Source organism: Phoenix dactylifera, chromosome 9, assembly GCF_009389715.1.
Source record: "Phoenix dactylifera cultivar Barhee BC4 chromosome 9, palm_55x_up_171113_PBpolish2nd_filt_p, whole genome shotgun sequence".
NCBI classification, from domain to species: Eukaryota; Viridiplantae; Streptophyta; class Magnoliopsida; order Arecales; family Arecaceae; genus Phoenix; species Phoenix dactylifera.
In genome coordinates, this window is record NC_052400.1 from 20789802 (window position 1) to 20815565 (window position 25764).

The following is a 25764-nucleotide window of genomic DNA, read 5'->3' on the forward strand; positions in this document are numbered from 1 at the left end:
CGAGCTAGGTAGGATCGATGTACCTATCTAGAATAATTCAACAAATTGTCTTCTTACCAAAAAAAACTTATAGTTTAGAGGTGTTGGAAAAGAAATATCTTTGAAAGTTTGGTAATTGTACCAGGGCAAAAAAATGGCTACCCTTACACTGTTATCCCCCTACATAAGTGCTTGTACATGAATAATTGGATTTACAGTGCTTTGAGATCTATACAGTAGGTAATTCAATGATGGATTCATGCGAAAGAAGGGTTATACAACCCTGACCCCTTCGACTAAGTGGCACTAGTGGTTATTATGGGTTATGCATGCATCCGCACAACACTTGCAAGGTTTATAGACTTCGAGTGCATGCAACAAAAATGGGATAAAGAGGGGACAACAATACCCGAAAATATGGAATAGTGACATGATACAAGTTGGGCGAATTGGTCTAGATTAAGAGCCAAGCTCTTACATCAAAGCGCCAACCTACACCTAAATCAATCAATGATGTAATTACATTTAACTCCAATCAAACCTGACCTAATTCCAAAATTTTCTGTTTAAAGAAATTTCAGATTGGGTTATGCTAGGAGAAGCAGGGTTTGGTTGGCTGTAAGTAGGCTTTAGACTCAGTCACTTTACGAACTTTACTATAAAGAAATATATATATATATATATATATATTTGGAGCCCTTAGTCAACATAGCTCATTTTTGGGCTTACCAGATCTCCAATCAGAACCGAGGTTGTCTTGATTTAGATTGGGTGGATGTTGATTCAATCAGACTGAAACTATGGGCCGTCCAGGTTATGTTTGGATTAACCAAGGTCAGGTTGCTTCCCTGGATGGTAACCCCCACCCTCTCTCTCTCACTGCCTCCGAGTTTGACCTTTTCTTTTATGGGTACAGTGAGGCGTTAGTCATCTGTGACCTCAAGAAGGAGAAAATGAGAACAATTTTTTTTTTTTTGAGAGGGAGAGAGAATAAAAAATAAAAAAAACTCTATCTCCTGGTTTGACTCTTTTTCAAACCCTTGCGAAAGATGACTTTGAACGACTACTTTTCTCCTTCTGAATGCTTCTGGCTGCCCGATGCTCTCTTATGGTTTATCTGTGGAGTGGGACGTATGAGAGGGAGGAGCAGGGAGAAACCACACCTCCAGAGCTGAGGCTTATATGCCCCCCTGCCCCTCCATCTCACTGATCAATGATCATGGACTTCGTCTTTCTCCTTAGCGCCAAGGCCCGCGGGCGCTTCCTCCAGAGCGCAGCGCGGATACTTGGATGTTCGTATATTTGCCTGTGGAGTCCGCTCCCCCACCAATCCAAGTATGTCACGCTCTCCTCTCCCCTTTCCGCCGTCCTTCTTCCACCATCTCCCCTCTTTCACCACTTAATTCTCGGTGACACTTCCATCAGCCACCTGGCCTCCGTGGATGGATGGCACCAGGAGGACGACGGTAGCCATTGGAGGTCTCCGTCGGGCAGCGTCTCCCTGGAGCTCTTCAAGGCCTACCGGAATTCCCTCTTCAGCATCGACAGCAGGTACTATTTATGCGGTAAAAAGTTCTTGAAATAAAATTATATATATATATATATATATATATATATATATATATATATATATATATATATATATATAATATATGTGTGTGTGTTTTGCTCGATGCATAAGTTCTGTTTTGCTGATATGGGTTTGATTTTTTTTTTCTGTTTCAAGTTGTGTCCCTGGATCGGCCTACAAGGGAGGGTTGACATATGTGGAGCTAGGGGAGTCGGAGCTAATGATCTCGGCTTCCATGCAGATCCAGCGGCAGTTCTATCAGGTAAGAGCTGCAGCAAGTGAGGAGAGATGTGGGGTGCTTCCGTTTTCTGTATCATTCGCTTGTCATGGAGATGCTTACTCTGGGTATGTTTCCATTGTATCAGGAAGCTGGAATTAAGGTTCGTACTTAATAGTAGAGTCACAAACCATTCTTGTTATTTATCTTGAAAGTAATTGAAAAGCATATAACCCAACAATGAAATGGACTGTTGTTTCCAAACAGACAGCTGTTTTTATGGGATGCAGAAGCGGGGAGATTGAATTGGGGATGGCGACGTTGAGTAATGTAATAAATTTACTTCACATTTCGCCAAAGATCGATTGTTATATCACCACTTCGATCTCCGCTCTAATACATCCAGTTGTATTTATTCTAAATGGAATGCAGGGGCAGATGTACACGCAAATGAGCATCCAACAAGTGTTCTCCGAGGAATGCATCCAACGTTCCCTTCTAGGGGATCCATTCCCAGCACCCGACCAGGGCGGGCCCTCATCATCATCCTCCTCGTTCCGATCTCTGTCGGTGGGAAGTCCGGAGTACTCCTCCCTCCTACTCACCAAGGCGGGTGCTCATTTCATGCCGCGGGAGGTGGGTGGAGAGCAAGCGTTACTGGTTCCACCACACCAAATGTCCATCATGCAGGGCTACAGCCGCCACCGAAATGTCCAGCTTCCAACTCCTGCAGACGACGATGCAGCGATCACGAGAGCGATGCTTGCCGCTATCTCTTCACCTTCTACTTCTTCTTCTCCTCCACCGTTGTTTAATTACCAGTCTCCGCGCCAGGATCAGGCCCAGCAGAGCCGAAGGAGCCGACCGGTAGGGGCATTTGAGCCCTATAACCCAGCTCTCGCTCCAGATGTCGGACGCAACCCAGCGGTGCATGGACAGAAGATGGTGAAAACGGCGGTTTCAATCCTAAGAAGGATATATCAGATGAGATATGAACGTCGAATGCAGGAGCCACGGACGGCGAGCAACCAGTTGCACCATATGATATCAGAGCGCAGACGCCGAGAGAAGCTTAATGAGAGCTTTCATGCACTCAGAATGTTGCTTCCACCATGTACAAAGGTATGCATATATTTCTAACTAAAACTTCTTTTAACTTAACATGATGTCAAGCAAGTGTATCATATAAAGACAACCTTTGTTCCACGACAAGAATTGTATTCATATATGCACACTATATGCTCATAGCAAAATATGATTGCTTTACCTATCTGTTGACAACCTGATCAGTAGAAGGAAGTTTCATGTAAGACAGTAACTAGGGGATCCATAATTCAGTTTGATATTAGTTTCATGTTTGTTCTGTCTATTTGCGGCAACTTGATCAGGAGGAGAACGTTTTTGTTGAGAAGAAGTATGGAAATTGGCGCCTGTTCTACAGAAGAAATCCTTGACATTGATTTCATTTCATCGACATTGTAGGCTTTTAATATATATTTTGGTGTCACATCTTATACTTGTTATACCTTTCTGTGACAAGTTGATCTGTAGAAAAAATAAGAATACTTGTTGTTAGACAGCAGCAAATTATTGAATGAACAATCTCTTGATATGTTCCTTCTTTTTCTCTCCCAACAGAAGGACAAGGCGTCAGTGCTTTCCAACGCAAGGGAGTTTGTGAATACTTTGAAAGCTCGAATCTCTGAGCTTGAAGAAAGACACCGGATGCTAGAAATGCAACTTCAGCCTGCTGATGAAACTAAAGAAGTTGGTGTTTCAACCGAAACAGTAGAAGTTCAGATTACCAGGGCCTCCGAATCAACGTCGCATGCCCAAAGAATCAACCTTAGAGTTACAGTTAGGGTAGAATGTAATATGATAGATTTAGTTCTCCACATTCTTGAATGCCTGAAAGAGATGGGAGATATCAGCTTGGTATCAGTGGATGCAAGCACGGGTTTACCACAAGCGAATACATTTGCACGCTTAAACTTCACATTACAGGTTCAGGTATGTATAGTTACAAATATCCGTCATTTGATAGCATTGTTTTGGAAGTTACCTTGCCAATATTAATTCTTGTTAATCTTATGCTAAAAAGACTTGATGAACTACCAATTTGATGAGATTTTTTTTCTTTTTCACTTCTAAATATTTTATTTCAAAATTTTGACATATTTACGGGATATTTGGTTTGAATTACAAACTAAAGTAATTCATATTCTTAAGAGTTTATGCTTAATTTTTTTTGTTAATGAGACCTCCAGAAAGAAGGGATATGGAGCAGCAAATAATGTAACGAACTTTGTATTTTTTTTAAGCAGAATAAAATGTACCGAAGCATTACGTTTTTTGGAGAGTGGGATAAAGTTCTTAAACTAATCTTATCTTATGCAAAGCTAAAAACATTGCCCCAAAGTTTTAGGACATGCATTTTTAGGTGGGCCCTCTTCATGAAATCGTTTTCAACTTTTTTCGGAATTTTCTTTCCTTGACCGGATGGCTGTCCATGGCTGGGTCAATAACAAACAACTATACCTTGTATCACAAATTTGACTGTCCCATCAAACAATTTAGCCAGGTTTGAACAGCTCGCCAGTTTCTTCCTACTGTGATGTAACATGTAGTCCCTTCAACTGAATCAATTTTTAATCTACAAGCTAACGTGATCTTTGATCTTTTGATCAGGCTAATGTATTTTGCCGGTTCTATGCTTCCCAACTTCTTAGCCACCTGATTTTTTTTTTTTCTGGCTGTCCAACTAATCAAGCACCACGGAATATTTATTGATAGGTTGACGCCCATTCGTTGCTTGAATTAAGAACAGATGATGACCGGAACAACTCAAGAGTTTTCTGGTCATGCATTCCATGACTAACAACATACTAATACATATTTATTATTAATACATAATGAAACATACTAATAATCAAGTAAGGGTTAGTCTAATCTATATTAAAAAAACAAAAGAAGTAATGCTTTTGTGTACTGCTATTGATGTCACAGGCCAGTGATTGGGTCGAGGAGTTGTTCAAGGAAGCTGTGACCAGGGCGGTTGATGCTGTGGTGGCGCGACCAGCAGCCACGACTCCCTGACCTTCGTTCTCTGGAGGCTGGCCATCAATTTTGACCTATCACTTTACCCAGTCCTATTGCTTGAGCAAAGTTTAAAGCAAATTAAAGGAGCTACATGGAATCCGATTCTATTCAAAGATGGAAGATCTGGACAAAGAAGCCAATAGATTCTCGGACTCCAAAATTTGGATGGAGATGGTTGGTCGCTCTTCTGGCGGCTTGACCACATTAATGAAGAGCCCTTTGAATGGGTCTAAACTTATCAGGGAGCAGTGAAGGATGGAAACCTCTCCTTAGCTATAATTTCCACGTGTTGCCTAAAATTTTGTCCTTTAATTAACAATTAGGTGTACGGGAGTGCTGAGTATAAAAATTTCGATGTAGTTTGGTGACTAAATGTCTGTTGTTTACGTAAAAATGCCTCGAGATGGAGGATTTGACTGAGAAATAGAATATTATACATATATAATTTTTTTTTGGTAATCGCTTTGTTCCTTCAGGCATATAGACTGTTTTAGTGTGAGATTTTGCATGATGATTGGTGATTAAATCTTGTTGTTTAAGAGGCCTTGCGACGGCGAATTTGACTGGCTGGAAGTAATTGTATATGAGGTTACTTTGTCTTTTGGGGCCTCTTTTCATCTGTAGCACATGCTTGGCCACCCACTGCGTCACCTTTCTCTATCCCTAGTCAAACATCATGGTCCCAAGCTTGGCCACTACATAGAAAATACTTAGAAATTACATCCTTGCTGAAGTATGTAAGCGACTGCTGGGGACCCTGTATACAGGTGGCGAAAGAAGAGCCATGGCAAATGAAGAGTTTTGCCAAGATAGAACCTCCCTTTTAATATATATATATATATATACACATACAAACATACACACACACACACATACATACATAGTCGAAAATGAGCATAACTCCTAGTTGCCACCTACCATGTATCCCAGTTAACAAAAATTCCTATATATTGAAGCATTATCCTCAGAGTACATAGATAATTCTAAATCAAACAACTTTAAAGCTTGGAACCACCAATTTTCACGAGAACGTACCACATCAATTTGAGGCCGAGTAAGAACTCTACGTTATGAAATCTAGATTGTCTCTCATACACGCAGGCACGGAGACATACAAGCTGCACGTACGAACACAATTAGCTGTGGAGAACTGCATGGGTCGCTTGCCAAAAGCAAACATGCATATAGATAAATGAAGCCAATCGTAGCCTAGACTTCACTTGTGGTCAGGAGACGATCGAGTCGACAAGCTTTAGCTTTCTCCAAAGCCCACCCTAGCCTAGAGGCCCTAGACTTCCAAAGCGATTTAGGAAATGTTCGTCTGATTGGAAAGTCAGTAACTTAGAAGTCACTGAAGACTCAAAAGGCATAGCTCTTCTTGAAAATATTAGATTGGTCGACTAAAGGGAACGTCCCACACACACATTTTGGAACCATCCTACAACTTGCAAAAATCTAATATGACTTCTAGTCTAAACTCGTACTCCCACTCGTATGGCTTTCCAATCAAGACAAAGACTACATGCAGGCAAAATAGAGCAATCTCGTGCCCTGATGGACTGGGAACTGCAAGGAAAAGTATACAGAATGATAAGCTGTCTCCTCTCAAGCAACAACATGGCTGCTTCTACTTTTCCATGGCCTAGCAATCCATCACTAATAAGATAGTACTGTACTTCTAATACTTTCCCTTCTTTTGGTGTAGACGCCCTAACACAAAGTCCCAAACACATAACACAAGCAAATGCTACGAATAGGCGAGGAGAAGTGAAGGCAATCTAAAATTGTGACTTCTGGGATGGAGGAACATGGATCTACCGGGAATTCGCGGAGGAGCAAGGCTAACATATATGCGACTCGAAAATATTTGATATAAAACACATAAGGTTGCGACCTCTAAATTATTATTAACATCAAAATGGTTTATATTATAATGGATTCATGCACAACGCTATTATGGAAGACAACCTCACTCATAAATATAGGGCTTATGATGCTTGGTGCAAAGTCTCTATAAAACCAGCTGTCTGCTGGTGGTGGATAGACTTACGTGATAAGCTGTAAGAATTTGCTGGCACTGTGGCACAGCACAGTCTGTCATGTCCAAATGAGTTGTAGTCGAAGTTCATAAATGATTACTTAATTCAAAAGCATTCATACCTGGATACTATACGCAAAAATCTTCCCTCGTAGGCACTTCATGGGTGTCTCACTCAAAAATCAAGGCACATATATATATATATATTTTTAGAATGTCAATCCGACACAACCCTCTTGTGGTCTGATTCAGATAGGAGTGGATGATTTAGCGCAGGAAAAAAAAATGATGTCTTTGGCTTCGTTGCACATAAAGGTCTAGCATCTGAACGAGTCACCTTCAAAGTGTATCCATAACTAAGCACTTTAAAAGCATTTATACCATGGATCCATGCATAGTTCCTCTTTTATAGGCACTGGGTGTCGGCCTCACTAATAAATCAAAAGCATACATAATGTGGGTTGTGAGTCCTCGAAAAAACTAGCTGTCATCTAATTTGAATGGTTTTGCATGGGAGGAATTATTATTCTTTGTCAGCAATACAGATTTTAGGTCTGTGAAATCCTGCCATGCATATACTCAAGTTGTTGGATGGCTTATGAAGGGAATATCGAATACATTTCCAAATTTTGAGAGTTAAACTCAAAAGTATGCAAAGTATGGAATTCCTAGAATCTTGAGGGGTCGAACCATGCGCTCTTCCGTGTGCAATTACAAATGGAAAGCATACAAAATCCATGGTGCAAATGCTCTATGTGCTAAAACAAGATGAAGTAGAGTTTTTCCTTGGTGTCCTCTGTTTTGAAATACTTAGAAGCGCTGATAGAAGGTTTCAGACGTGAATTGAGCTTGAAAAAACTCAGATGTATGAGAGAAAGGGAAGGAGAAACTATATGGTAGTTTCTTACATTCCCATAATCACTCCCTCTCATATCTGAATCTTAGATGATCCGGATCGAGCTATCCTATCATGGCGATCTAACCAGATCTAAACTCAATAGATTCGTTAACATATATAGCATGTGCACTGAGCATTCCTCTTCTGCAAGTAGGCTTGTAGGCATACAAAAAAGAACTTCTACTGTGCAACTTTTGCACCATAAAGTATGATATCATCATGGATAGCCACCCCATCATCTATCTCATAGATAGGCGATTCTTCTTTATCTTGGCAATGCACCGTTTTTAGGATAAATGAGAGCCGTTCATCTTTGAGATGGATGATGCGACAATTATCCGTGGTACCAAATTCTACGGCACAAAAATCGAACCGTAAAGGATCCAAACCCATAGGTGTATTAGACCCAGCATTTCTAGCCTTATCACTTGGCACCTACTTAAAGCTCCATAGGGGAGGCATGCCTCTTAATGTATGCCTAGGAACTCTACACACACCCGAATTCACTATATTGTACAATCCTTGCAAAACTCTTATTAGCTAAGGTTGAGAAATTATACCTTGCACAACGCGCACCATGTCGGCAGTGCACCACAGGAACAAACCGAAAGGAGGTGCACAGGCGGCAATCCAAGACTAATGCATTGCATAGGGCTCACATGAATTGAGATGTACGATTTAGCATGGTGCACTGGTGCGCATGGTATAGGATATAAATTCTTAGAAGTAGTGCCAAATCCAAGGAAATTTGAATGCATTCATTTGGACTCTTTGAAAAACCGTGCAGAATCTTACCTTCCTTGAAAAATTTGAATTTTATTATCTTGTTCTTCAACATGTCAGGTAGCTTGCTATACCTTTTTGTTGACTATATCTCTCGTTGTAAATTAATATAAAAACAATATTTTTTGCGGAAACACAGGGACCACCTTGCGAAACAGGGAATCGTTCAATGACAAGAAATTTTCGTGACAATCTTAAGAACGAATCCTGGCCTTGAACATGTAAAGAAAAATATCTAGCACATGTGCAAATTGGAGAAGAAAGAGTGGACATCAAACCTGACCGAGCGTCCACATTGACCCAATCGCTTCACAACATATATGGAACAAATGTTCCCCTCTGTGTCCAAATCACCAGCAATTAATGTCTTCATTTCACTACGCGGTCAGCAATTGATGAATTTTGCGATGTGCACGCTTTCGAATGCTGATTTGTCCTTTCATCCGGGTGATTTAATTGCTTATTGTCATTTGTCGCATAATGACTAAAACCTCATCAGTAATCCCAACTTGAGGTCCATTCTTATGGTCAGAATGTATTAAGAAACAAGTCATGAAATGAGTTGATGGGCGATCGTTTTCTCAAAATATAGAAGAAGGACATGGACTAGTTGGCCTACGCAAGTGGCCAGAATGTAGTCACAAAAAAAAAAAAAAATCATGAAATGAGAAGATGGCCAATCGTTTTCCCAAAATATAGAAAAAAAGACTTGGACTAGTTGGCCTCTGCAAGTCGCGTATGGATGAATTTGAGTGGGAGATTCTGGATAAAAAATTTGAGGTATATTTGGCCGAAGAAAGTTGGACTCTAAAATGAAAATAGAAATATGTGGCTTCTATTTCATCTGTTTGGTTGGAGGAAGTTTCATTTGATTCCTATTTTAAGAGAGAATGGAATGCTCCAATCTCTCAAAGCTCAATTCCGATTCTTCTTTAGTATGCCAATCCAACTCCCATTCTGATTCCAATTCCACTCACGAGCTAAATGCATAATTTTTTCGATTCTAGTTGCGAACCAAATGCGCCCTTGGTGTTCTTGCATGGCCTCTTGCTTTCCCCTAAAAGATATGCCTCTCAACCGAATTAGTCTTATGGTATGGCCTCTTGCTTTCCTCTAAAGGACATGGCTCTCAGCCTTCCTCATCTAATGGGCTAAGTTGATTATGTCAAACAAGAACCGCTGACTTGTCTAGATTAATTGCACCTAGAGGATTGCAAGGTACCCAGTCCCTGAAGAAAAAGGTCAGCTTCGTGAAGAGTAAGTTGAAGCCTAGCATCATAGAAGAGGTTCAAACCTTTCTTAAAATTAACGAACACTAATTCATACATGCTTCATGCTTCGAAGGTGTTGAAATGATTTTCAAAATTGATCTATACCTTTATCTTCGGTGTACAATATACTCGTTTCTTGCTTTATATGTCTTTCATCGACTATTGATAAGATGGGGCTTTCTCAAGTACTACCGCAAAAATTCAAGTTCTTGCACTAATCAGACTCGTTAAAGAACGTCAGATTCATGATTCATAAGATCCAAGATGGATGAGAGAGGGAAGAAAAGTATTCCCTCACCTCGATTTCAATTTAGGCTTGTTTGGATATTCCACCAGAATTGAGCTAAAAATTTTATAGGAATTATGCCTATTGGCCTATTCATCTTGCTTTTCTAGGAGCCTGTCCAAATCTGACCTAAATTCTAGCCTTTGCACTGTAGGAATAGAAAAAAAACCCCATCCAATAGAATTTGAGATAGGTAGTATTAGGTTGATATAGGGGCATACTTAAATGTACGACCCTATCCACAAATTCTATAGAATTTTCAACCCTATCTTGCAAGAATATTCAAATAGGTCCATATCATTCCTCTTGTCCTAATTCTTAAAATGAGAGAAGAATGATGGGTGGTGAAAGGAAAAAAAATGAAAACAAATTAGGTAAATGAAGGACTGATTATACTAAAATTCGCTAGTGTCACATACATGAAATGCATCAAGAGCTCTTATATAATAATAAGAGGTATATATGGACTATGAAGTATCTCATAGACCAACGTGGTAGGCTCGGAGATATTATTTTGTTTTCTTCTAGAGCCAATTTTGGGTAATTTGGTTTCATGAACAAGTTTTGATAGTTTTAACTTGAACCATGCCTAGTCTCCTTTCTCTATTTATTTTTTTAAAAAAAATACTTATAACCAAAAAAGTTATCCTTAACTACAACAGCTTTGTGTTGAAATCACCACCTGTCCCAAAAGTTTAAGCTGATAGGATGAGGTAGATTTATTTATATATTTTATATTTTCTTATACTTTTCCTTATATGTGAAATTTTTAATAATGGGGTTAAAGAGTGCGGAGACAGGATTCGAATTTAGGACTTTTGCTCTAATACCATGTTGAAATCATCATTTTTCCTAAAAATTTAAGTTGATAGGATGAGGTAGATTTATTTACATATCTTATATTTTCTTACACTTTGAACGTTAGGACTTCGAGAGTTGGCACTGGACGGAGGTGGCAACTATATTTCACAACTTCGTATCCCATACCATATAATATGCAAATAATTCTGTTGGCAGCAGAGCAGTTGCACTTCAGATGTGATGACAAAGTCCACATTTCTGGCATTTTCTCATAAATGACCCAATTCCCGTTACGAATTGGGAGATAAAACCCCTTCCATTCTCTATTTCCCAAGTAAAAACTGACTCTTTAAACCAGATCCCTTCTCTATATGCTTTCTCACATCCATTCCAGCTCTTCTTTCAGGCTACCTCTGATGCATGTCATGTGGGAACAATCCCAACTCTTATGTAAGAAGCCAAAGAATGTAGAACAGAACCAAGCAAGCACATACACATATCCTCTATAGATTTTCTTCACAAAATTCTCAAGTGCATTAAGTCGGAAAAGAATACTGACATACATGAATGGCTTCTCAGTTCAAGGCATAGATAGATATGTTCCAACCGAATCAGAAATTAATGTGAATTTTGTACAACATCCCAGACCCAGACTAACTATCGATACAGCTACCTGAGGGTAGCTTCTGCAGGCTTCTCTTGTGTGATTGATGTTTCAAGGAGGCTAATACTGCAGTGAGCAGTGTTATGCATGGCGATAGCATCCTTTATTTTCTGAAACTGCAGGTATGCATAGTAAGAAAAGCGATCACAAAGGACTGATATTTATGATAATTTCTTTAGAAGAGATATTTAAGTTAATTCAATGACAATTGCGATGCACGAGTATCTAATAATCACCTGAACTTTTAATCCTGGAGTCAAGCACATCTTTCCACTTGCCAGAAAAATGTACATATCATGCCACACATCAGCACTAGGAATGAATTCAAGATCATAGTGCTCTTGACCATACAGGATTGTTAATGACATCTTAGTTATTTCTTGATATAATGAGGCTAGGAAACCTTAGTTGTTATTCAGCAATTCAGCATTTTCATTTATTTCCCTTCTCAATATTCATATTATTAACAAATTCATGACAACCTTCCTGGATTTATGTTACAAGCAAATTTCCTAAATCAACGACCCATCACACTTCTTAATGTCTTGAGCAAAGTTCATGTTTTTAACACAAATCATGGTAACTATAACAATCTTCTTGGAGCAATTGGTCAGACAACTGGAAACAGAAGATAGGCCAACTCTCCTCTAATGTAAACTATAAGACAGGTACTTGCAAGCTTAAATATGTTTGCTTATGCTGAGTCCTTATAAGAAAGTAGAGTAAGAAAAGTAGCAGCATCAATTAAATGCTGATGATATATGGGGATGTTCCAAGAGCTTAAGCTTTTCCAGTAAATTGACTGCAGGTGCTTTAACCATGCCCACACAATTGTTATAGCACTTTTCAGTCTCTAGTACAACTATGCTACATGTCATTTTTTTTATCCAGATACAAGAGCCATTCCTGTTATTAGGAGTTAAAAAGAACAATAAGCATGGGAAGGCATGAGCTAACTTTACCCAAAAGTGCTTTATCCTTTACAAGACACACTTATTAAGTAGAATGCAGTCTTTCTTATGTGGCCAATCATCACAAGAGTTACCCTGTGGGATCCTGTCTCTGTTCTCCCTTCTCTCTTGGAAATTTTGTATGGTGACTCCCGTAGATGTCTTTATACACATTATTTATAACATATCTGTTCTACCAAAAAAAAAAAAGTACAGTGCAGCCTCTATATGCGCTATGCTGGAGGCGGGCTACAAGAGCATCTAATACATACCTACAATAAATGTTTCTTCAAATCTCAACTCAATCATAGATTCTAGGGAATATATGGCAAACATATAAAAGCTTAAGTGAGAAAATGGTGTATTGCTCAACAATGAATTCCTTATGGATTAGTCACACAGAGAGAGAGAGAGAGAGAGAGAGAGAGAGAGAGAGAGAGAGAGAGTATCGAGACGTATTTTCTTACTCAATAAGAAAATTATAAAAATCTCAACAGTAGAGATGTTATTAAGGAGATATCCAGAAGATGGGTAGCATGTTGCAGGCTTGAATAAGAAAAACCAAAAGAAAGGTACCTAGTCATTAACTGCCACTGCAGCTTTTCTCTATTTCTTTTCTTCTTTTTTTTTTTTCCTTTTTTTCGACATCTATCATGCCATTGACATTAAGATTCAGGTTTGGCCTCTGAATGTTCTAAAGTGCACAGGTAAACAACCTTGTCGCATCCTTGCATGCCTCACTTGAGTCAAGTCTTACATTCACAGAACCTTGCATCATATCTGAAAAAAAAATTGTCCTAAAGGAACCTGCCAGGCGAGCTTCCGTGATGCTAAGTTTTGGTCCTCTTCATGGCTCGGATTCGCACAACCAGATATGTCCTAAGCAGGGCATGTATCAAGTATTGCTTATGTAGCTGTGTGTGTGTAAGATCCATAAAATATTACACTCCTCTAGAAGGCAACAGTGGTCCAGGTCACCCAATATCAGCTTTTTCTGAATTTTTTTCAGTTTTTTTTTTTTTTTTGCATAGAAAGCACGAACAAACCTCAACTAGTAAGTTTTCACAGAAGGCACCATTTCTATCTCTCTTTATGAAGAGAATTTCAACTTCAGATGCCCAGTAGTGTATGTGCCCAGTTTTGCTCACGTCACGGAGTGTGTTGTCTAAAATCTATAAAATTTATATTTTTTTTTAATCAAAGTTTGTCATTTCAGTATCGGATCTCGTATCGGTGCTACACCAGCACAATATAAGTATGGTATGGTATATAATATTTTTAGTATACCGAGTGTCGTACGCCATTCATATCGGATATCGATACTGAATCGGTACAGCATGATACGCTCCATACTGCTCAGTTCGGGCGATATGATGTACCTTGCCTCTTAGGGGCTCACCCCAAACTGGAAAGTTTCCTAATGAAATTGGTTTTTTGGTTGCATGGTCCACCTGATAGACCTCAGCTGCTAGGTTCTTGCAGTGGGCTCTATTGCTGTTCTTCATTATAAAAACTTTGTTCTCCTTCTTTCAGCCCCATCTTGCTACCTATAAAATTAGCGTCAGCCTGATAATTCCGTCTATTAATGGCCAAACACGACATCCAACATTGTCAAGCACAACTAGACAAAGCTCCAGTCCTAATTGCTGTGGATGATCGTATAATGCCTGACCTTTACCAGCCTGATTCATTTTGCCTGCACTGCCTAGAAAAAGAACACACCTCTATATCCCAGGTGTCCCCTATATTCCTCAATAATTAATCTTACCAATTATGAGCAATGCTGCACCTTCTTCTGTTCTCCAAGAATAAAGCCCCACACCATCTCCCCAGTCCCAGAGCTCTGTAATTGCTTTAGTTTCGATATAGGTACCACTCATTACTGGCATTATATAAGAGATCCGAAATTCACCTACTTAACCCATTCACCCAGGCCAATTCCGCACCCATCCATCATCACGTTGTCTCATTTTTCAGATGTGCATGGTTTTGAGGGTCTTGTCACATCTAACCTGTTAGCAGCAAACCCCCATCTAGAGCCATGCACCCCAGATGAATTCCACCGGTTGTGCATGAGAAAGTTCATTCATTGGTTAACTCCAACTGCAACCTGTACTTAAAACAAAGAACTTGCAGCCATGGCAAAGACTTCAGCTGGCATAAGGCCTGATGTTTGTCGAAAGAGGAGGTGATGGGTGCATAAAGCTGGAAGATTTGAGACTCTAGATCAAGTGTGTGATGACACTGGGGACATCACAAGGGCCAGTTATATACCATGCTAGTGGGGAAGATGCCAGAGCTTGGAACCCTAACAAGCCTTTTTCCAAAGATGAAGGCGGATTCTGAAAGTAGCAAATCTGAGAGTTTACCAACACAAACAACCAAGTGGAATTAGCAACTGGAGATCTATTGGTGGTTTGAAGGGAATCGAAGCACTTTGATGTTGGTCATATACTCGATAATTGAAAAACATTTATTCTCGCCATAAAATATGGGAGAAAAATGAGATTATAGTTTTCAAATTTCACCTACAAAAGAAGCAATATATGGACTTGTGAATAAAGTCTTGATGAATACTCTCTTTTATTAGGAGACAACTATTCCAGTTCTCTTTCAACATGGAATGTCTCTAAGCTAAGAGGCCGCCACTTTTAATTCAATGATGAGGTGCTTTCACTTATCTTGATCACTTGATGGCTATGATATAGGAATATTCAATTTGGAAGAGAGAAATCTTCATCCCGTTGGACCATCCATTGATGAATTGGTCGTACGAAATTGGTTTACCCTAGCTTGTCAATGATAGACGGCAAAAGTAAGTCATATATTAAATTTTAGATATTGACAATCACTTTGACGTAATATAAAAATGCACTTCATCATTTATAAGAATAGTTGAAACCAATATTATTCTTCATGTTTATTATTTTAGTCCATGATGAGATCAAGTTCAACAACAATAATGCTTCGTATTTGTAAGCATAGAGCAATGCGAGGGTGTGCTATGACATCATCATATTTATAACATCTTAATTTAGTGATATTGTTAAAAAAATAATTCAAAGAAACCGACATAAGATAAAGCAAAATTGGTGAGGATTGAAGACAAGAAAAATATGAAAAAATAAAACAAAAATAGCAAATCGAACAGATATATGGCATGAATCATTAGAGGTTGAGCAGATCTCGGCATTGATTTTGGCTATGAAGATCAGGCCAACTCCTCGCATGAACCTGATCTCAACACAAATTTTAACTTTTAATAACGCATTGCATTATAAACTTCGAAGTAAAAAAAAAATATTTATATTGTTTTTTGAGGGAAGGGGAGGCTGAGCCATCCAATTTATTGGATATGTGAAAGAAGTATATAAGAGAGTCAAAGGAGACAGGGATGGAATGTACCATGCGAAGGCATGAGGGGAATAAGTAATAGCCGGTGAGAAAAAGTAGATGAAACAACAGGCAGTATGGTTAGAAGAAGATCGCACCCGGCCGATAGTTAGGAGTTAAATTCGAAAATGATATCATATTGTAGTATTTTTTGACTCAAAATGAATCTGTAACTGATAAAATCTTGAATTTCCATCAAACTTTCAATCTTGAATAAAAGGATGAGGTTGTTGGAAATCAAGAGGATTCACACTCACAAATTATTCTATGGAAGAAAAGTGGAGAGGATTTTAGGCACACATGAATAACTTGTATTCCACTTATTTTTAAAACAACTAGAGTACATGGATATTTATAGGCATCATTAGATGGTCTTTTAACCTTCCTAATTGAATTGGTCATTACACCATTCATAACCCCAAATAAATCTCAAATAACTTCCTCTAAATAAATCCCTTATAACTCCATGTAACTCCCACATGACTAAAAACTCAAAAGACATGTAACTCCCACATGACTAAAAACCCAAAAGACATGTAACTCCTCACCATACTAATATGCAATTACAAAATAAAACCATAAGTTACTAATATTAAAAAACAAGTTTAATAACCAACACCCTCCCTTAAACTTGGTTTTGCAACTCCAAGCAAACTCCTTAACTTGCAAAATGTTTCACTCTTGAGGGGCTTAGTGAAAATATCGGCAATTTGATCTTGAGACTTCATGTACTTGAGCTTCACTTCCTTCTTAGCCATACATTCTCTAATGAAATGATACTTTGTATCGATATGCTTGCTTCGCTCATGAAACACCGGATTCTTGGCTAATGCTATTGCTGATTTGTTGTCCACAAAAATCTCCGTTGGCTCTTCTTGTAACATATGAAGCTCCTTCAATAAATACCTTAGCCAAATAGCTTGACAAACACAACTTGAGATGGCAACATACTCCGCTTCACAAGTAGAAAGTGTCACAATAGGTTGCTTTTTTGAAGACCATGTAAAAGCCGCACTTCCCATAAAGAAAACATATCCCGTCGTACTTTTTCTTTCATCCACATCTCCGGCCCAATCACTATCACTATATCCAACAAGTGTGAAGTTATCAACAAATGAATAGAATAGGCCATAATTAAGGGTACCTTTGATGTAGCGGAGAATTCTCTTGGCGACCTTCAAATGGGATGAAGTAGGAGCTTCCATATACCGACTAACAAGTCCAACCCCAAATAGAATATCCGGCCTTGTGCAAGTTAAATATCTTAAACTTCCAACAAGACTTTTGAAGAATGTAGGATCTACCTTTTCTCCATCTTCATATCTTGATAATTTGACTCCACATTCCACGGGGGTGCTCACCGGGTTGCTATCATCCATCTTGAACTTTTTGAGAACTTCTTTAGCATAACCTTCTTGAGAGATGAACATTCCATCTTCCATTTGCTTCACTTCAATGCCAAGGTAGTAAGCCATAAGGCCAATGTCCGTCATCTCAAACTCTTGAGACATAGCTTGCTTGAATTCTTCAAACATAATAGAATTGTTGCCGGTAAAAATCAAGTCATCTACATACAAGCAAACCACAAATATATCTCCATTATCATTGACCTTTGTATAAAGGGCATGCTCATAAGGACATTTGGTGAACTTGTTGTCTTGGAAATACTTGTCAATTTTGGTATTCCAAGCTCTTGGTGCTTGCTTCAAGCCATACAAGGCTTTTTTTAATTTCAAAACTTTGTCTTCTTGCCCTTTCACAATATATCCCAAAGGTTGTTTCACATAAACCTCTTCTTCAAGAAAACCATTCAAAAAAGCGGACTTCACATCCATTTGATGGATTCTCCAATTATTTTGTGCCGCCAAAGAAATAATTAATCTAGTAGTTTCCAAACGAGCAACGGGTGCAAATACCTCATCATAGTCGATCCCAGGCCTTTGGTTGTATCCCTTGACAACAAGTCTTGCCTTGTGCCTCTCGACTTCTCCTCTTGAATTCTTCTTTGCCTTGTACACCCATTTGATTCCGATTGCCTTTTGCCCTTCTGGAAGAGTAGTGAGCTCCCAAGTTTCATTCTTCTCTATGGCTTTGATTTCTTCATTCATAGCATCTCTCCACTTCTTGTCTTGAGTTGCTTCTTCAAAGCTTAGAGGTTCACTACCGGCAAAAAGACAAAAAAGTGTTAAATCACTTAATCTTTCCGTTACCTCATCCGTGGCATCATATATGTCTTGAAGACTCCTTGTGCCTCTTGGTCCTTCACTTGAGCTTGCCTCACTTGATGATGGAGATGATTGCACTTGAGCAGATGATGGAGGTGTTGAAGGTGGAGAAGGGGGCTCCGCCTCTTCAAAGAAAGGAAAAAAGTCATACTCTTCTTTTGGAGAATTCCAATTCCATGAACTTGCTTCATCAAATTCAACATTTCTACTAGTGATGATCTTGTGACTTCTTGGATTGTACAACTTGTAGCCCTTGGACCTTGCATCATAACCGATGAAGACCAATTTTTCACTCTTGACATCTAGCTTGGAGCGCTTTTCATCCGGCACATGTGCATAGGCTATGCTTCCAAAAACACGCAAATGATAGACACTTGGTCTTCTTCCACTCCATACTTCTTGTGGTGTTTGATTTGGCACACTTTTAGTAGGACATCGGTTGGATAAGTACACTGCACAATTAACGGCTTCGGCCCAAAAATCTTTAGGCATATTCTTGCTTTTTAACATACTCCGAACCATATTAAGGATGGTTCTATTTTTTCTCTCCGCAACCCCATTTTGTTGCGGGGATCTTGGAACCGTTAAAGGATGGTGAATTCCATTTTCTTCACAAAATTTTTTGAAAGCATTTGATGTGAACTCACCTCCTCTATCGGATCGTATAGCCTTTATATCAAAACCACTTTGTTTCTCAACAAGTGCCTTGAATCTTTTAAATGCTTCAAACACCTCCGATTTTTCTTTAAGAAAATACACCCAAGTTTTCCGGCTAAAGTCATCAATAAATAAGAGAAAGTACTTGTTCTTACCAAAAGATGGTGGATTGAATGGACCACAAACATCTGAATGAACAAGTTGTAGTGGTTCCCTTGCTCTTGTGCTGGCTTCTTTTGGAAAGCTTTTTCTTGATTGCTTGCCAAAGAGATATCCTTCACAAAGTTGATTTGGGTGGTCAATAAAGGGCAACCCATTCACTATATCCTTCTTGGCCAATAATTCTAGCCCATCAAAATTCAAGTGCCCAAGCCTCAAGTGCCAAAGCCAATTTGGATCTTCAACACAAGCTTTCAAGCATTTAGCAACATCGGTTTGAAGGTTGAGCAAAAACATGCGGTTTCTTGTCATTTTAACTTTGGCCACCAAACTTCCCTTTTGATCTCTTATCGAAAGACTAAGATCTTTCATTTGAATATCATAGCCTTTCTCTAAGAGTTGTCCTAAGCTCAAAATATTATTTTTCATGCTTGGGATATAGAAAACATTAGCAATAAATTGATGATCACCATTTTTCAAGCGAATCAAAATTGTACCTTTTCCCTTGATCGATACTTTGGAAGAATCTCCAAAAATCACATTACCACTTGCAGTTTCATCCAACTCCACAAATTTGCTTTTGTCACCGCACATGTGGTTGCTAGCCGCATTGTCAAGATACCATAAATCATGATCTCCATTTTCTTCTCCTTTGCATGCCAATAACAAAGTTTGCTCCGTCTCTTCATTTTCAGCATAGTTAGCTTCTTCTTCGATATTTTGAGAAGAACTTCTACACTCCGAAGCAAAATGACCATATTTTTGACAATTATAGCAACGAATTCGAGATTTATCATACTTCCCTCCATTTGATCTCGAATTGTTTCCTCTTCCACGTCCTCTTGATTGATACCATTCTTGCTTCTTTTCTTCTTTGTTGGATGATCCACGACCACCTCTTCCTCTACCACGTCCATTTCCACGTCCACGACCTCTTTCGCCTTTCCAACTACGATCTTCTTTTTCTTTCAAAGAGACTTTTGTTTGTAACATTTGCTCTAAAGTCTCTTGCTTCTTGACAACCTTCTCTTCATGAGCTTGTAGTGACCCCATGAGTTGATCGATTGTCATGGAGTCTAGATCTTTGGACTCTTCAATGGCTACAACAATAAAATTGAACTTGGGATCCAGTGAACGAAGGATTTTTTCAATAACCCTTGTATCACTCACATTTTCGCCGTACCTCCTTAGTTGATTTACGACGGTCAACACCCTTGAAGAGTAATCCGAGATTGATTCGGATTCTTTCATATGTAAGGCTTCAAATTCACCACGCAAAGATTGAAGACGAATCTTCTTGACTTTGTCAACTCCTTGATAGGAGTTTTGGAGAATCTCCCAAGTTTGCTTCGAAGAAGTTGCATTAGCAACTCGTTGTAGCATGCCATCATCCAAACATTGATGGATGATCATGATGGCCTTCCGATCCTTCTTTCTTGTGGCTTGTAAGGACTCCTTTTGAGCTGGAGTCAAGAAATCTTCACTCTCCGATTCCGTGTAGCCTTTGTCAACGATCTCCCACAAATCTTGAGATCCCAAGATTGCCTTCATACGGATACACCAATTTTCATAGTTATCCTTGGTGAACCGCGGCATAAGAAACGGAAGCATTCCATTTGCCATCACTCTTTCTCACAAGAAAAGTCTTGGCTCTGATACCAGTTTGTTGGAAATCAAGAGGATTCACACTCACAAATTATTCTATGGAAGAAAAGTGGAGAGGATTTTGGGCACACATGAATAACTTGTATTCCACTTATTTTTAAAACAACTAGAGTACATGAATATTTATAGGCATCATTAGATGGTCTTTTAACCTTCCTAATTGAATTGGTCATTACACCATTCATAATCCCAAATAAATCTCAAATAACTTCCTCTAAATAAATCCCTTATAACTCCATGTAACTCCCACATGACTAAAAACTCAAAAGACATGTAACTCCCACATGACCAAAAACCCAAAAGACATGTAACTCCTCACCATACTAATATGCAATTACAAAATAAAACCATAAGTTACTAATATTAAAAAACAAGTTTAATAACCAACAGAGGTAAGGAGAGGTGATAGACAGTGGTGTTCGGGTGGAGGTAGAGGTAGGATAAGGATATGAGGAGGTGGAGGTTTAGGTATGGTGGTAGTGTCAAGTGATGGCCATGTCAACGTACGCGAGAGGGGTCGATGGTGGTTGTCGGATGGCAACCATTGGTTAGGGGGCGGGATTGGGTTTGAAGGGCTATGCGGTGATGGTGGTAATCAAGCAATGGCCATAGTGGGAACAAAGAAGGAAAGGTAGAGGGGCCTAATGGTGGTGGTCCTCAAGCGGTAACGTCAAAAGAGAGGAAGAGGACAAGTTGGAATGGTGGGTAGTAGAGCGGTAGTTCAGCCGAGAATATGATGGACGGAGGGAGGAGAGAGTGGTAAGCATACTTGGATTGAAACCCAAATGCACAGACATGAGGACCTAGATAACGTATAAGAAAATGGGGATGGGGAGTCAAGCGGGATAACATGAAATATTATAAGATAGAAGAAACCTTGAGGATTTTTTTTTTTTTTTTTTGGCATAATGGCGGCTCACATGCGATGGGTGTGGGTGCAGCCAACAATATCAGAAAAAAGAAGAAAACGCGGGGGGTAATTAATACGCAGACATGTGGTCTTCCCAAATAAAACCTCGAGAGTGGTGAGCTGCGAAGGAAACAACCTAGTAAGCAGCACTATTCGCCTCCATGGAGACATGTATGGCCTGATAGGAACCACACTCATCTAAAAGTCTACAGATGTCGTGGAGCAACGATCTACTATCAGTACCGCATCCCCGACCCTGAACCCACTTGATAACCGTAGCCGAGTCTTCCTCAAGGAGGATGCGGTCTAAACCCAGCATATGCCTCCCATAGTTGATATCCTCTCATGCGACTCTGAGCTCCGCACTGACGACAGACGTGTCGAAAATCTGCCGACTCTTTGCCGCTATCAGTCTGGCGTCGTGGTCTCTAATAATTTTTTTTTTAGCTTCAAGTTTTGCATCCCAAATGGCCATCCAATTCTTAGTGGGCTTTCTATCCCCATGATTCAAAATCTCTACCCTTCCAAAACATTTTATCATGTAAGGAAAGAGCCAATTTTCAGTGCTTCATAGACACCACAAATTTCACATTTTTTGCCATGTCTCCGTCGCATGACACCTCATAGGCACAATTAGGGCACACCTGCCAAAAGAGGGGAATGTATTGTCCATCCAACAATAGAGAAGGCAAAAAAAAAAAAAAATCAAAAATCAAAAATCAAAGGTAGGACATGGATCACCGCATAGGACAGGGATCGGTGCTTTGGAGATCTACCACATCCATGCTTTTTTAGCTTCATGACATTTTGCACTTCAATGTTGATTCATGTATCTATACTAGAGTTGTGTAATCCAGCCGTCCAAAAAATAAAAAATAAAAAACGAAACTAACAATATCATCCCTTGCATGATTCCGCTACCTTGCAAAGGCATTGATGCGAATTATAGATTGATAGCCCATAGAAACAGATGCTTTAGTGGGCTTTTGAAATGACGTTGTTTCATTCCTTAGGTAAATAAGCCATGTCCACATGAATATCTTTTAAGCATTTTTTGCATATCTTTGTAATGAACTATCATCGAACACAATTTACATCTTTGCTAAGGAAGACGATATATACTTAATAGTGGCCCATCATGGATGCATTAAAAGAAAACGTCTTTCCTTTTTTTTTTTTTGTTGCTACTTATAATGAATTTTTTGGGTATCAGATATTAATTAATTGCTCGAACTGTAGTTATTCTGTTTTCATCAAAAAAGAAAAAAGAAAAACTGTAGTTAATCTGATTTACAAAATTGATTGCTATTTTAGCATACTGATTGTTTGGCATCAAGCTATCAGTCTCTGAGTTCAATCTTGGTGTCACCTGATAAAATAATTCAGAAACTGGCCTTTGAAAACCTTGATCTAAAACCACACTAGAGCAAACCTTTATGATGGCACGTTTTCACCAAAGCATCTTCCCCGTACAAAGATGCAAGACTTGGGTCCCGCTCTATTTTAAATTAATGATGACATTGCTACAAGCATGCGTGGCACGTGCAGCGGCAAGCCGGCATCGGCGGTGCAGGTGGTTGTTCTGCAAGGAGAAAAAGATCCACAAAGAGGTTATCGGTCGGTCCGTCGGATAATTTTGTACAATCAATCACAAATTGATACAGAAGGATACTTTAATGAACGGTCCAATTCATGAATTCTATAGAATATTCAATTCAATCATATAGGAATATTCAAACAAGCCTTACATAGAAACAAGAAATTTTATGAGCTCAATTTTGTGCAATCAATCGATCCGTGTCACCTATATTGTCCCTCCAAAACTATCTCCTTTGCTTCTATATTACATCATACCTAAGCCAAAAGAAAACGTGATGCACAAGATCCATGCAAGCAAAAGACTGGTGTCAATTGCTAAAAATAATAATCCTAAATTATTCGTGAAATGGACGCAATGTATACTAACTACAGGAGGACTCCGAGGGGTGAGTCAGTCCTAGGACTCTGCGTGGTCCATAGAAATAAACGGAGGTCCGGCTCCTGGCGCTTGTGCGCCCGCTGATGACACGATATCACAAGATACAGTGGATCAAACTGATAAAATTTAATTTTTTTGTTAACTTGATGAAAATTTAGAGAATCATTTCTAAGTTTACGGCAGAGTCTTCGAGGGCAGAAGGGCCCATCCGAAGGTTATGATGGATAGAGCTATCTATCAAGCTAGTGAGGTATCCGAGGCTATTATGACTCCTTCATCTGGGATAGCTAGGGACATCTGGAATTCTCCTTGTGCTGCTTTAACGCCTAGGTATGTACTTATATCATAGGAGCCCCTACCCCCGGCTATCTTAAGGTGAACTTTGATGGCAATCTGTCCGCTAGTGGAGGAGGCACGGGTGCTGCCTTTGTGATTAGGGATCATAAGTCCAGACTGATTGTGGCTCCTCCTAATTAGGCACGCACCTTTGAGTCATCTGTCCTGAGGGTGGAGCTCAGGGCAACATGAGAAAGTGTCTCCTATGAGAGGCGAGTTCTAGAGACCAGTGTGTCATCCTAGAGGGGGACTCAGTAGAGGTGGTAGAGTGGATTCTACAGGAGAGGCTGCGGGTCTTCAACCAGTCGCTTCTAGAGGACGTCAGATGGTTATTAGAGGAGTGTGCAGTGTTCCAGGTTGGCCATGTATTCCGGAAGATGAATAAAGCTGCTGACTGAGTCGCCTCCTTTGCTGCTCATCATTTTGGAGAGATTTTGTGGACCCACTATGTACCTATTACTCCACCGTTGTAGAGTATTTTAATTTTTGACTCTGTTGGCGATGCTCACGAGAGATTAGTATGAGCGGCTGGTTTACCCACAACAACAACAAAAAAAAAAAAAAAAAAAAGGTTTGAAGTATCATTTTGATTCTCTATAATCATAGAGAATTTAGCTGACTTTTTACCAAGGTGATGGAGATTTAGAGAATCAGTTTGATCCTCTCTATTAGTGTTAGTTATCGTGTGGAAGCTTGCAGGATGACATTGCGATCGCCCATTGTACGAGAACAGTCCACATGCCAATAATTGGCAAGGCTAGCTGTACCAGGCTAAACGGGCATGTCGCCAAAGGAGCGAACAAATTGAGCTGGAAAGATGGATTATGTCAAACAGCTAGTTTCTTTTCTCCATTAAAAACGGGGAGCCATTGATGAATTGATTGAGGGCCTGTGTTCCATGACTAACAAAACTTCTTCATTTGACCCAATTATATGAGTTTTCAGATCCCATGGTACAAAGGACCCAATCATGTACTCGAGTAAAAATAATTATTATTTAAATAGTTATCTAATTATTTATAAAACAAGATTCCCAGGATATATGGTGTTGAATCCAGAAGTATTGGATCGTAGGAGCTATCATCCATACATCTAGGCTAGAGCTGATTATGGGTCAGATCTGAGCATAAAAAAATATCAAAATTTAAATAGATCTGGCACGGAGTTCTACTAAAAATGAATATAATTTAGGCTCGTGGCCAGGCTTATAATCAACTCTAATCTAGATCTTCTTGTTGAACAAGAAATTGCATCTAACAAAATCTTGTTTAAACTATTTATTATTATTATTATTATTATTTTGGAGGCTAGGCTTGGGAATCCCCACCCATATATGGTTAGACTGGTTTGAGCCTCAAATGCAGGATTTCCACTTCAAAAAATTTTCACCTATCTTTGCAGAATAGAAGAGTATCAGCAATGTAGGTGCCTTCGGATGTGTAAAGTGCCGAACATCAAATTAAATAGAAGGTAAAACTTTGGAGTTGTTCAAATATTCAACTTGTAAATCTGCATGGAAGCGGAAGCAACGAATGCTACATAGATATATAACACTTAAAAAAAGATTCTACCATCCATTTGGACAACCTACGGCAGCTTCGGATATTTGGGACGTTCCTTAAGCTCCAATAGCGACTAGGATGATTTTCATCATTTGGAAGCTTTGACCCCAAAATCTTTTCAAGAAAAACTTCGATGGCAGCATTAGTGATGGCGGCGGGAAAAAAGAAATTGGCTTTACGGCCAGAGGCATTCGAGAGTGACTCGGCCATCATGATTGGAAAGATCCATAAACAGTTTGCGTCCATGCATAAACTACCCTGTTCCTGGATATCTGGCAGTGTGCAAGCTTAACCCCGCGTGGTCAGCCGGATACTGGTGGGAT

At 39.4% G+C, this 25764-nt stretch overlaps 1 protein-coding gene across 2 annotated transcripts; it reads left to right on the forward strand.

Annotated features, from left to right (window-relative positions):
* The first annotated feature begins 1109 nt into the window (after nt 1-1109).
* Nucleotides 1110-5309, forward strand: LOC103709581 (putative transcription factor bHLH041). 2 transcript variants are annotated; one of them, XM_008795017.4, is made up of 8 exons: nt 1110-1314; nt 1405-1530; nt 1706-1811; nt 1915-1929; nt 2034-2096; nt 2199-2888; nt 3405-3776; nt 4773-5309. In XM_008795017.4, exons 1-8 carry the CDS (start codon nt 1193-1195, stop codon nt 4860-4862), a joined length of 1584 nt encoding a protein of 527 aa, XP_008793239.3. In that variant the 5' UTR covers nt 1110-1192; the 3' UTR covers nt 4863-5309. The 2 variants fall into 2 exon arrangements, with proteins under 2 accessions (XP_008793239.3, XP_038986346.1); XM_039130418.1 differs by having other exon boundaries at nt 1110-1530.
* The last annotated feature ends 20455 nt before the right edge of the window (nt 5310-25764 follow it).